The sequence below is a fragment of the Silurus aristotelis genome (assembly GCF_946808225.1).
Source record: "Silurus aristotelis genome assembly, chromosome: 2".
Taxonomy (NCBI): domain Eukaryota; kingdom Metazoa; phylum Chordata; class Actinopteri; order Siluriformes; family Siluridae; genus Silurus; species Silurus aristotelis.
In genome coordinates this window covers 12,573,680-12,588,188 of record NC_139575.1, presented here as the reverse complement: position 1 = coordinate 12,588,188, position 14,509 = coordinate 12,573,680, and the positions used below count along the sequence as shown (strand labels likewise).

The window sequence follows — 14,509 nt, the reverse complement described above, 5'->3', positions numbered from 1 at the left end:
TAATGATATAATTTACTTGACTGGTTTTATTAAACAGCAATTTTGAATATTCTTCAGATTTAATAATTTATTTCAAAGCGTATAGTCTCTATTTTTTTTAATATGAGGACGGGGATATGTGTGCATGATTGCATTTGGTTGTGTGCTCAAGTGTGTATGAATAGCATGCAAGAAAAAAAAAAAAGAAGTAACATTTGCCAAGCATGTCGAGTGGCATTGTGTCCTGGGTGCTTCAAAATGTTTTATTTTCATTAAACAATTAATAGCCTGCTTTTAGAGGCGTTCTCTCTGTTCCCATTGGGAAATCAAACGGCTTTGAAAAATGTATGAAATACAGTAGGCTATAAATTTTTAAATGAATAATACATTTCAAAATACAAATTCAAATGATACAAAGTATAATACTTGTTTTGATTGTTTTTAATGCAAGTTTTCAATTTGTAAAATGCGTTTTGTGGCATAGAATATGATTTTTAATGTTCTCTCTATTTTTGTTGATATTTATTGTTCTTCTGGGTTATTTATACCATTTGATTTTAAGTAAATGTTTCTAAAAACGTGCTTTTTTTCCAAACCAAACAATAAGTTCTACTTATTCACCTTTTATACTGTTAATGCATGGTGTCCACTACAGTACAGATATGCATATCCTTCATCATAATAATAATAATAATAATAATAAATATAATAATTATATATATATATATATATATATATATATATATATATATATATATATATATATATATATATATATATATAGAGAGAGAGATACTGAAATACACGTCTTTGCAATTTAGTAATTCATGCATGGAAGGGTAAAGTATACACTGTATTTAACCATATTTAAATGCAAGCATCTGAGGTTCACAGTTCTGACTATTTTAGGTCACATTCAGCACAGGTTTCATTTTTAGACAGATGTGTTCCTTGAAGGTTTGAATGCCTGTACTGTAACAATTATTTGAATAGCAAATTGCCCAGCCAAAACATGACTCATTTCATTATCTTAATATTAGCATCTGGCTTATCTTCCTTAAAAGTTGTTCTCAATTTTATGGGTCATTGGTTTATCCTGCGGTCATTGAAAAAAAAAATCAAGATGCAACAGGAATAGAACGATGCAAACAAATTCATAATTCCTATAGAATTGTCCAGCAAAAAAATTTTATTCATTTGATTTGTTTTGTTTTTATTATTAGTTTATTATTATAATACCTTTACATTGTGTACTCACCTATTTTTTGATTAGTGACCTGGAGACCGTAGAGCATTTTTACATACTGAAAGAAATTGCCAGAGAAACCACTTCTACAAATGCATTTCTGAACTTATTCCCAGTTTCACACAGGTGTACTGTAACATGTCTGTGCGTACCTTTCGTGTTTAACACCCTCAAACGAAAACTTTTCAATAAATAATTGGTATCAGTAAAACTTGTCATAAAACAGAGATAAAAAGGCTCGCCAGCATTATCTGTTTATTGCATGACTAAAAAGAAACAATAGTGTAAGTAGTGATGTGACAATTCATCACATGCAGGAAAATAACAAAAAGAACACTTGCAGAAACTTAATTTGTACAACTATATCAAAGCACAAAAAAAAAAAAAAACGTTTGAGAACCAAAATGCCAGGGTTGTTAATTTGCTAAACGCAAAGTGCTATAAGAAGAACATGGTGTGGATGGAAAAACCTGTGGTCAAGTTGAACGAAAAACCCATGGTGGACATTAGTGTTATGGCAAGAGCATGGAAAGTGAGTTCACTCCTTCACCAAGAGTAGCAGCAGAACAATTTCTAAGATGAACAGAAAACATTGTACAGCAAAGTAGCTATACAGCAACTGGTGGCACTTCATTATACAGGACGCTGATGGTTTTTGTAACCTGGCTGAGAAACAGTTTTGTAAAAACTAAAAAGTGACACTTTCATATACACACTTTGCATTTCTTTGTACATAATCAATATTAAAAGGGGCCGTGGCCTGAAATGCAGGGCGTAACACGCAAATTACACTGTACACTTCTTTGATTGATGCTCAATCCACCAGTAATTGCTGCCTCTAATCCCATGTGTAAAAGCATGGATCAAAAACAACCAGTGTCCCGTGACCAATACTTTTGGAGCACTCTGTAGGTTCTGTGCAAAAGTGCAACAAAATGTGTTGAACGTGAATGAGGTGTCGAACAGAAATACTCCTAGGAGGAGTTCAGTCTCTCCTGCTGGGTTGCTATTTGCCTTATTTAGTGAAACTGCTCTAAAAATGTGGTACATGCTCCTTTTCTAACATGCTTAAGAAACTCGGTGATACAGAAACCGATAATGTCTTCACAGGCAACAGAAGGATAAACTTGTGATATTCTGAGAGTAAAATCAAGAATTGGATACAGTACAGTAACAACATAGAAGTGAGCACAGTGTTGCATTCGAACGTCTCCCAAAAGCAGTGATTATGTCCCTTTTCGTCCAAATTTTACACTGTACATCAAGGATATGAAATTCATTACACACTTTCAAGTCAAAATGGAGATTCGAAACATGTACATATACATATATATATTTATACACACACACACACACACACACACACACACACACACACACACACACACACACACACACACACACACACACACACACACACACACACACACACACACACACACACAAACACACACACACAGATGTGAGCTCTTTGACAAGCTGCTTTTTCATAAAGTCAAAGGTCATTAGATGTACTGCATGTTATGGTTAAAAAAAAAAAATTGTTAATGTTGGTTGATATGACACTAATCTATTTTAATTCGCAGGTTTATGTTCATTTGAACAATAGTGTTCCTAAAACCTTTAAGGTTTCCCTCAATGTTATGGACACCCACGAATGTACACCGTGGGATTTTGATTATTCTTAAAAAGAAAAAAGAAAAAGAAAAAAAAAAAAGAAAAAAAAAAAGAAAAACAATAATAATAAAAATGAGAAGAATGAAGCTTTATCATAATGCATAAAATACTATATCACACAAGTATCTCTGGTAATGTGACGCGTAGCGACGAAGAGTCTGGTGTAGTCTTAGGGACTGTCATTATTTGCTCCTGTCCAGTGTGGCTTTACAAAGCACAACAAGCCACTGGATTTCTTGCCAAAATGCATTGACAAGTTCCAATATAAACATCTGGCTCATTTTGGCAAAAACAAAATGAATAAGGCAGATGTGAATTTAAGAAAAGGGAAAAAAAAAAATTCTGATTCTTAGTTTGTAAAGAAGATTTCAGAATTTTTGAGTACAGAAGCGGATGGCAGTTTCGGATCCGGATGCGACTATGAACTCTTCCCCACAGGCTGCAGTCAGGGGTGGTAGTGTCGGTGGTCACACAGTGGTGCTCTTATGGCTGCTGTTGGAAGGCACTGTGAGCCTGAGACTCTCCCCGTCCTCGTCGGGCTCGCTGTCCGTGTCTTCCAGCTGGGGGTGAAGTGTGATGCGGCAGTCACCCTGACGGGGGGTCACGCAAAGCGGTAGCTTCACGCCGTCTTCATCCGAGGATTGATATGACTCGTTGTCCCCTCCGTAGTGATTGACGATGTGGATCCGATCAAAATTGGTATGGCCGGGTAAGCCTCTCTGCCCTTTTAAACAGCGGATCTGGGAACACAGCGTTCACACGTCAGAACTCTCAAGAGAATAAAAAACATCGAGTACGGAGTCTATGTAATAATCATTGCTTAGGAGTGTGGTGAAATGGGGGATGTCCTGAGCATGCATGCCTCGTTCGGCAAACAAAAAAATCCCTATGTCTCATTTGGAACTGTATAACGGCAAATTTTCTCATTTGGCTGCCAAGTTTATCCAAAGCAACTTTTAAAACAAGGAAAAACACATCAATCGAGAGATCAAAGGGCCCAACAATGACAACTTGGTGTTACTTGGTTTTAAACTGGCAGCCTTGCAAACAGCAGCCCAATGACCTTACCTCTGAGAACCTTCACCAGATCCTCTGAAAGTACGCACATCTGGAAATCGAAACCTGATCTTCCACATGACCACTAACACTACTTGACAATTATTCATATAAGTAAGTCAGCTCATGCAGAGGAAGGGGTGGTTCTGACACTTCTTTATCTAATGTGATGCACAGTACTGCTTTTCGCACTACCATGCACTTTAACACTTTTTGTACTGTTTATTATGATCTGTCATATTCTCTGTACATTGTGGTCTTATTTAATCTGAATTGTCTTGTCTATAAGCTAAATGTAGAGTAAGCTGTAAGTTGTTATTTATGTCTGTTCTTTTCAGAGTCACAAACAGCTGAGACCAAATTTCTTGTGTGTGTCGACACAGTTTCAGCATGTGCGTGTTTCAAATCTATCCAAGAACATGCATGACTAACCGTATGTACCCTTTCAGGTGATGCACTTTGGAATGTGGATAGAGAATGACATCCAACAGCCAAGTGCACTTCACTTTTAGTAATGGTCACCAAGTTCATGCAATAAAAAGCACAGCTGTTTTTTTTTTTATTTATTTTTTTTAGCCATATGAAATTACACTTGACTACACATCATCTGCATTCAAAACAAGAACACAATATTCTTGCAATAGTTCCGATTTGTCAGTTGTGTTATGCTGCGTGATTTATATAGCCAGAAATGGCTAAAAAGTATGATGTGAAATATTCTTAGAAGTAAAATATGTGTGGTGTAAAGTGGAATAAATTGTTTGCAGGAAGAAAATAGATTTCGCTAACAGGATTATATTTTTTATAAATATAAATACAGTGAGGAAAATAAGTATTTGAACACCCTGCTATTTTGCAAGTTCTCCCACTTAGAAATCATGGAGGGGTCTGAAATTGTCATCGTAGGTGCATGTCCACTGTGAGAGAAATAATCTAAAAAAAAAAATCCAGAAATCACAATATATGATTTTTAAACTATTTATTTGTATGATACAGCTGCAAATAAGTATTTGAACACCCGTCTATCAGCTAGAATTCTGACCCTCAAAGACCTGTTAGTCTGCCTTTAAAATGTCCACCTCCACTACATTTATTATCCTAAATTAGATGCACCTGTTTGAGGTCGTTAGCTGCATAAAGACACCTGTCCACCCCATACAATCAGTAAGAATCCAACTACTAACATGGCCAAGTCCAAAGAGCTGTCCAAAGACACTAGAGACAAAATTGTACACCTCCACAAGGCTGGAAAGGGCTACGGGGAAATTGCCAAGCAGCTTGGTGAAAAAAGGTCCACTGTTGGAGCAAAAGAAGCTAAACATGACTGTCAATCTCCCTCGGACTGGGGCTCCGTGCAAGATCTCACCTCGTGGGGTCTCAATGATCCTAAGGAAGGTGAGAAATCAGCCCAGAACTACACGGGAGGAGCTGGTCAATGACCTAAAAAAGAGCTGGGACCACCGTTTCCAAGGTTACTGTTGGTAATACACTAAGACGTCATGGTTTGAAATCATGCATGGCACGGAAGGTTCCCCTGCTTAAACCAGCACATGTCCAGGCACGTCTTAAGTTTGCCAATGACCATTTGGATGATCCAGAGGAGTCATGGGAGAAAGTCATGTGGTCAGATGAGACCAAAATAGAACTTTTGGGTCATAATTCCACTAAACGTGTTTGGAGGAAGAAGAATGATGAGTACCATCCCAAGAACACCATCCCTACTGTGAAGCATGGGGGTGGTAGCATCATGCTTTGGGGGTGTTTTTCTGCACATGGGACAGGGCGACTGCACTGTATTAAGGAGAGGATGACCGGGGCCATGTATTGCAAGATTTTGGGGAACAACCTCCTTCCCTCAGTTAGAGCATTGAAGATGGGTCGAGGCTGGGTCTTCCAACATGACAATGACCCGAAGCACACAGCCAGGATAACCAAGGAGTGGCTCTGTAAGAAGCATATCAAGGTTCTGGCGTGGCCTAGCCAGTCTCCAGACCTAAACCCAATAGAGAATCTTTGGAGAGAGCTCAAACTCCGTGTTTCTCAGCGACAGGTCAGAAACCTGACTGATCTAGAGAAGATCTGTGTGGAGGAGTGGGCCAAAATCCCTCCTGCAGTGTGTGCAAACCTGGTGAAATACTACAGGAAACGTTTGACCTCTGTAATTGCAAACAAAGGCTACTGTACCAAATATTAACATTGACTTTCTCAGGTGTTCAAATACTTATTTGCAGCTGTATCATACAAATAAATAGTTAAAAAAAAATCATACATTGTGATTTCTGGATTTTTTTTTTTTTTTTTTTTTTTTAGACTATGTCTCTCACAGTGGACATGCACCTACGATGACAATTTCAGACCCCTCCATGATTTCTAAGTGGGAGAACTTGCAAAATTGCAGGGTGTTTAAATACTTATTTTCCTCACTGTGTATGTGTATATATATATATATATATATATATATATATATATATATATATATATATATATATATATATATATATATATATATATATAGTGTTTTATCTGTTACTTTGGAAAATGTTTTACTGACTTGTACGGGTTTAATGGTTTAAGTTAATTTAAGGAGTATAATATTTAATACACTGCTTAGAAGTCATGTATCAAAAGCAAATGTACTTCTATGAACATTAAAATGCTGAATGTTAATAATTAGGGGGAAAAAAAACCCTACGAATATTTAGAAAACCCTAAATATCTAAATGGAATGATTTATTTTGTATACACTGTGGTGCAGTTTAACACTTATGGCTTTTGGCAGATGCCCTTATTCACAACGGCTTTATACAGTTATCTCATTTATACAGTTATCTCGAGGTCTAGCAAGGCAGCTTGGTGGTGCTGAGATGTGAACTAACGGCCTTCCAATCAGAAGTCCAACATCTTAACCACGGAGCTCCAACATCCCACAGTTTACAACGAATGTAAGTTGTTTCATGCACTTTGACACACATGAAAAGTATGTCCAGATGAAGGATCTAAGAATTTGGGAAACGTTATCTATATACCTAGAAATGTGATTTAACTTCAATCTGATACTTGGCTTGTTTATTATCCGGGACTTAAATCTGCTTGTGTTTATCTGAGAAACACTGCCCAAGTGTTTCCTCCCACATGAAAGTGTTGACTCAAATCAGTCACAGTGATGTTTTTTAATTTGTGCCCTAAACTCATAGTTTTCCTGCAGCAATGAACAAACACCCTCAAATCTTTAATCGGGGTAGGGGCTGTCTAGGCACAAAAAATTATACGCTTAACTCAACTTCTAACACAACTTCACTACATTACGCTAATGAGGGCAGGTTTAGAGATCTGCTGGCAAAAAGTGGGTTGCATTTACAGGAAATGTGTACATTCTATAATTGTACAAGGGGCTACAATTCTACAAGGGGCTACAAAAAAGTAAATATATATATATATATATATATATATATTTACTCACACACAGAGGCTATTTTCAGATTTCTGCATGGAAATCTGTCTACGCATGCATCTGAACATATAGCTATACGAGTCTCAGTCTATTTATGTTCTGAGAAGGAAGTGGCTTGATTCTGAAATGCTGAAAAGATTACTGCAAGAATCAGTAACATGTCCTGCTCTTCTGATCTGCTGCAAACTGCTGAACATAATGCAAAGAAATGAAATGCATGCAATAACAGGAGGCGGAAAAATACGAAGAAAATCAGAAAAGAAATAAGGGCAAATAAAACCCAAAGTAAGGGGGGGGTTTGGGGGAGTGATTAGGAAAATCAAGAAATGTGGGTTTGGATTTTATGTGGGGTGTAATTCACATATGCTTAAACACACGTACACGCGCACACACGCACTTGCTTACCTGAAACACACTGCCGCACCAAGACAGACATGTGGGAAGAGAGGTATTCATGGGTATTTCAAAGCAACCGCAACACCTTGTGTGTAACCTCACATACTCATTAAAACGTTAACGTGCAAATACATTTTTATACAACAAACTTCGCCTGTAAATGATAAGAACTTTGCTTTCATGTGAACTGAGAAAATAAATAAATACAGCGAAAAAGAGAAACCGAGAGAGAGAGAAAGAGAGAGAGAGAGAGAGAGAGAGAGAGAGAGAGAGAGAGAGAGAGAGAGAGAGAGAGAGAGAGAGAGAGAGAGAGAGAGAAAATGAATAGGCCGGAAACTAGCAGCAAGACACTTGATGTGTGACAGCCGATAGTGTAGTGGGGTTGTGTTGAGGGTGTGTAGTTTCATTCTGTGCAAATATGGTTGATAGGAAACCTCTCACTCTTTAGCAATTACGTGATTTAAATAGCAACCAGCAAGAAAGCTTTTGCACAGTTCATATCTCAGACATCCGTTTTTCTTGGGTGCACCTTATACCTACAAAGAAACTCTGATCAGGTTTATTAAATCATACATTTTTTTTATAAAATCAGATTGACTAAATAAAAATCTTTTCATTTCGTTGTGATCTCTAGGGCAGATGTCATCACAACCAAGGCAGTATAAATCATTAGTGAAGTCATTTCTAGCACACTACAGGCCAAAAAGCATTATATACACTTTGTATATTATTATACACTGTTGCTGACTCTTCAATTGTCTTTATGAATTACAATGAGAGAGAAAACAGCACTTTATGGGCAAATAATTGTTTACTTTTTTCTAGTAATAAATGCCTGGTGTTGCTTCAACAAGCCTGTATCAAACTTTTATATTCGCAAAAAGCCATCCTTATAAGACAACCGACTTGAGAGCTGTTGAGGGAGCTGAGGAGGAGTTCTTGCTTCTCTTGAAAGCGTTCCAGCATCTCCCCTGATCTAACGGAGTTCTTTCATTACTGTGACAAACATTAGCCACCACATTGTTTTATTTTCCTGGTTGAAAGAGAAGAAACCATAACCCATATTTCAATTGTTTTTCACTTTCCAACCCCTTTACCACAAACAACACACCAGCCATGCTGGCTAAAGAATCAAGCCACAAAGTACACCGATGCTGAGGCAAGAGTAGATATGAGAAGGAAACGAGTAGCTCTCTTGGCTAGAGCGACCTTTCTGCACTTTGTTGATAGGGATTCGAGAGGAACCGTCTGAATGGTTTAGCATGCTGCAGTTTAACCACAAGCCCCCAGCCTTTTGTTTTTCAAGAAGGGGATAAAAATCTGACTGTATCCCAACAATGTAAATCAATGACGCACTTTCTGTTTTCTGTTCTTCACGCGAGTTCTCTCGCATCCAAGGCTGAAGAAAAATGCGGCGTGTTGAGAAAATGCTTTGCTCGCTAAACCAACTTCGGCACACAAATCAAGAGCTGAATGAATGGCACTTCTGGGGTCACGCCTTTACACAATGCATGTGTTCAGACCCGAAGCGCATAAAAACAACATGCTGAGGTGAAAAATCGTCACACATGTGGCCTAATAAAAATAATCAAGTAGGCGTTATTAAAGCGTTGAAAAAGTAATTATAAGTTATTATAAATAGGTTACTCTAAATAAAATCTCCTATTAAGATTATTTCAGGAATACAACAAATATACAATATCACATTGCATTCATTTCCTCTCTGAGTGAAAGGAAATAACTCTTCGGCTGGTCCTGTCAGACAGAGAACACTTGAGCAAGTGGTGAAGCTTCAGTGTAGTTCTGACAGGGCAAAACACATTACCCAGTACATTTAATTGCAAAATATTTAACACACCTATAAAAGTGACAAAACGGACAAGCCACTTTGAATCAGGGCAGGAACACATAGCAGTCACGAAGTGGGAGACATAGCACATTTTCCATCCTATGTCAATTACAGTGAAACCAGACAGTCAAGGGTGTCTGAGCTCATGTAGAAATGTAGAAAAGAAATGCCGTGGAGGACTTCACATGTCTAATTAAAAAAATAATAATTTGGCCATTCAGTGTGGGGGAAAAATAACGTACAATATTGGAGGTTCTCTCAAAGTGGGCTCTGTGATTTTGCCATTTTGATTCAGAGGTGGAAATGCTGCAGTACTAAATTCTAGAAATTATTAACTGGTCTCTTAAATCTAAAACAATTTATGCAAATCTCAATAACTCAAAAATATATAATACATATAATACAGACCTAATAAACTCTATTAATGGACGTTCTGGAAAAGAAAGCACTAAGAATTCATAAAATAAATGTGCATTTCTTTTATAAATCATGACCAACCTAAACAAGATGGAAAAAATTAATAAAGAAATAAAAAAATCCAATAAAATAAAAAAAAATCTTAATGAAAAAATATGAAAGCACGTAGGAGAGCTAAACACCAGGCTTCCCCCTGAGACATCTGCAGAAAAGGAATTCTAAACACCTTGTATAGAATCTTTCCCACACAATGAAGAATGTTTGGAAAGCAGTTTAAAAAAAAAGCACGTTAACACTTTCAAACACCTGGACCGAATTTAGAATCATGACGATTCAAGTAAAAGTACTGAAATAGATCCAGAAGCGGTTCTTGTGGCCAAAATGTAAAAACAAAGTACATATAAACGCTAGAATCGAAGAGTGGGGTGTGTGCACGCAAATTTAACTGCCATAGCGCAGGAAACAGCGTTTTTTTGCAGGGCGTAGTTAACACTTCTAAACACCACTGCTAGAGGAGCTTTTAAATTTGTTCAAAGTGTTCACAAAGCCTAGGAAAAAATAAAAAGCAAAACCACAGAAGAAGCTGGCAGATAAAAAACACAAACAGTTGGTGAAAAAACAGAGCAAAAACAACAAAAAAAAGCGATGTTTAGTAAGTAAAACATCAACGCCAGAGCGACTTTACGGCCAAGATGTTTATGTACAGTATGTTAGCATGCATGGTCCATTTCCCCATATTAAAACTGTGCAATGAAAAGAACTTTCTGATGCATTCTTACTGAGCGCAACCTGCGTCTCACCTCGTGCTTGAGATCTGTAATCTGGTCTTTGAGGTCTCGAATGTACTGGTTGGAGTCCGTGTTGTTCAGCTGCCCCTGTACCCTCCCCTCTTCCTTCTGCAGGGCGATTCAGAGAAAAACAGTCACAACACGTGGAGCATCAGTTACAACATTCGACGTGACAATCTTTTCAAATCATTTATTTCGAAATAACATCATTTGTTATGATTTATTTCAGATGATGCGTTGAGATCGCACAAAACAAATGTGAGCTTAGCATGTTTATTTACAGCGAAAATTATGGAGAAAATAAATCTAAAACAAAAACATGCCTTGTACTTATTACATTATTTTTATTATATATATATTTTTGCTATTTATTTACTGCTGTGATAAACTAATTTGAGATATCTCGAATTACAATCACTGACGTTTCAACCTTATCCAAAAGTCCTGTAAAATAAATCAATAAGCTGAGAAACACTGAGCAGTCAAACAAACAAAAAAGCCACAAACAAAAAAGCCAACACATGGCAAATTGAAGCCAGAGGATTTCGGATCGCAGCTTTCTATTCATGAGTTTCAGTTGCAGAATAGATTACATCGCTTTATGAGAAGCTGCCCAAGTTTTATTAAAAAGTTCCATTTACAGCTTAAAAATACGTGGGATAATCACTTGTAAATGAGGTGGGGGTGCAGAAGCAGAAAGAGTAATGATCAGCTAGCATCATGCTGGTGACGTGCCGAAGGTGTTTGCTCCTGATGCCTTGGGGAAACGCCTAGCTGCGGTGCTAAACTGCCGCGTGTGTTGTTTATATTCCACACATCTGCAAAACCTTACAAACAAACTGGATCAACATGAAACTTCATTCATTTAGCAAAATTTCTGCCACATGGAAAAATGAGAGAGAGAGGGAAAGGGTAATAATAAAAAAAACAATAATAATGAATAAAAAAAAATTAAAAGAGGGAAAAGGAACACAAAAGTGTTGAAGTAGGGGAATGAGATCTAGCAAATCTACACCAAACACATACAGAGCACACACCGGTGCAGTGGGAACGGGTTTTTTTTTTCAATTTCTGCGGTTTGCACTAAGGGCAAGGCTTGGAGGTTTCTGATAGGCTGGAGATGATGAGAGATCTTAAGCACCAGTGTTTCAGGAATCTGTGTTTTTCTTGAGGTTTGTCTCCCCTACCCCCAGGTGGCAATGATAAGGAAAAGGCAGTTAGCAGACTTCCTTGCACTCAGCTGCGTAAAGACGGCAGGTGGCAGGCTGCGGCCAGGGACGTCAAACGGCTCTAAATAATGGCTTCCTCACATAAGCACCCCTTAAAAATACAACCTTCGAGGCTGTTGTTAAAGACGTTAAAATCTAAAAACAATCGTGACAACTACTGGACTTTCAACCTCAGGTCACCACTTTGTTATTGTAGCAGCCGAAAAGGGAATTTTTAGAACTTTGGGAAACAAAATCCAAGAAAGTATTGGATTACAGATCTGTCTGCTTAAACTTACAGGATCCTCTGAAATATACGACACAGAGTGGTTGTCTATGAGCAGTACCAGTATTCCCAATTAGGCATTTCAGTTTGCCGTTGTTGCAGTCTCATTGCTTTGATTGCCACATTTTTTAAGTTACTCGAAGCACAATACACCCATTAAAGTTTGCTTCATTAAATACTGGTATATGGTAGTCTTTCATCACAGCAACTCTGCCCTCAGTAACTTATTGAGCTCTGAGAGCTTAATCTGCAAAGCACTCATTTCCCATTGAAGTACGGAAGGATCATTTTAAGAGGCAACATGTACGCTACTACTCACGTATTTGGAACATGGAATTGTGGAAAGGGTCTACTAGTAAATTTTGTCCATTGAGTTTCAACTTATTTTGTGAGCACCTCCAATGAAGGCAAATAACGACTCAAGTATGCAGTCAGAATAAAGAGAAGTGAGTGTTCTTTATTATTTTTACTTTATAAAAGAAACTGGAAGATCGTTGGTCATTTTGTAAAGTGTGTAATTACATCGGGGTGGAAGACATTAAAATAAAGAGAAAGGATGAGCATGGGAACTGAAACGCTCACTGTACAACTCAAATGGAAATAACAGCCGGGGTTTATGACTCCACAAATGCTCATGGGTGAAAAGCAGGCCACACAAGTATACAATATAGAGCATAGTGCTCAAGAGTAATTTACAAAACACACACACACACACACACACACACACCCCCTCAGGGTTTTTTCAAAATTCTACAGGTTTTCTATCACTCATCTCCATATTTCCTTGCAGTTTAAGATGAAAGAAAAAAATAAGAACACAAACCTCATACCTTCACAAGCAAAACCAGTAATATAGTGAAGCATTATAGCAAACAATGACAAAGTGACAGACACTAAAGTAAGAATAGATGAATCAACACCTCGTGACCAATCATATTTAAGATTAGTAGTGTAAGAAATGAGGTAATTTACATTTCCTATTACTAAAGTGTCAGTATTACTGCTTTTAAGATGGTAAAGAAGTAAACAACTTTATCCTCAGTACTGTTTAAATTCATGATTCTGATTGGCCAGTGGGTCTGGAGTCAAATTTATGTATTAATTTTTATTTATTTATTTAAACAGCAGTTTTGACACTAGCACCATTTTGTCATGCCCGTTTTTTTGTTGTTATTGTTTGGATCGGATCGGTTGTTTTTTTTTGGAATTTCAGCCACAGATGTCAATTAAGGGTTGAACAATAACTATTTCTAAGAGCCGGTATAAACCTTATTTTGTAATAAACCAACTGACAGTTCCCATGATTCTTCACTTCAAAAAGTGGCACAAAAGTAAAGGCTACAAGACTGAATTCCAATCCTGGGACCACCAGTAAGCCATTAAAAAGATTCTTTATCGCAATTATGTGAACTGTATACTTTTACAATGTCAAATTTCATTTCAGCTAACTTAATACCAAACTCATACTTGCGAATGAACACAAGAACAGCAGTCTCAACATCAACTAACAGATGGACCTCTAACTGTAGATCCAGTTCATGTATGTGAAAATAAATAACTAAAAGGAAGAAACTAGCCTAAACTAAAGCTTTAGCAAGCACAGTGTTGGATACAGTGTCCATGATGTATATTTCTGTATTTCTGTGAAGAAGAGCCAGCGTTCTACTTCGCTGCAAACAAAAACTGGATCATATCCACCATCATACATTTTCATTGCAACATGCATACAGGACTTGCTTGTTCTTCTGTCACATGCTTCTCACTTATCTCACACTCTCTTGTTCTATGAAATATATGGTTTCTGCTTTAATAACAGGCTGGGCTGAAACAGTATCTTTATTTTTGAAGAATAATTGATAATCAGATTTATTTATCATCTTCAAAACTAAACGCAGTATCATGGTATCACTTTGCAGTTTTATAGAATGAAAGGGAATATACACGAGACAAAATTACTCTCAAAAAACCCTGCTTATTAATCTGATTATGTATGCAAGATTTGCTTAGATGATAGACTCTCTAAACAGTGGTTCACAGTAGGGTGTGGTGAGTCATAGCGATGGTGTCCGTGATTTTGTTAGTTGCAGTAGTGGCAATCTCAACCAGGTTTTTTACAGTTAGTTTGATTGGTTACTTGAATTAAATGCAAAGTTCAA

General features: G+C 37.3%; 1 protein-coding gene across 1 annotated transcript in view; it reads right to left on the bottom strand.

Moving 5' to 3' along the window:
- Window positions 1–1,463: 1,463 nt before the first annotated feature.
- evi5b (ecotropic viral integration site 5b) overlaps window positions 1,464–14,509 on the bottom strand; it is a 54,914-nt gene continuing 41,868 nt past the window's right edge. The window contains exons 17-18 of the mRNA XM_083561846.1: window positions 10,872–10,967; window positions 1,464–3,642 (exon numbers count right to left, since the gene is read on the bottom strand). Of these exons, the coding sequence (XP_083417972.1) occupies window positions 3,370–3,642; window positions 10,872–10,967 (369 nt within the window). The 3' untranslated portion in view covers window positions 1,464–3,369. The remainder of the gene's footprint in view (window positions 3,643–10,871; window positions 10,968–14,509) is intronic.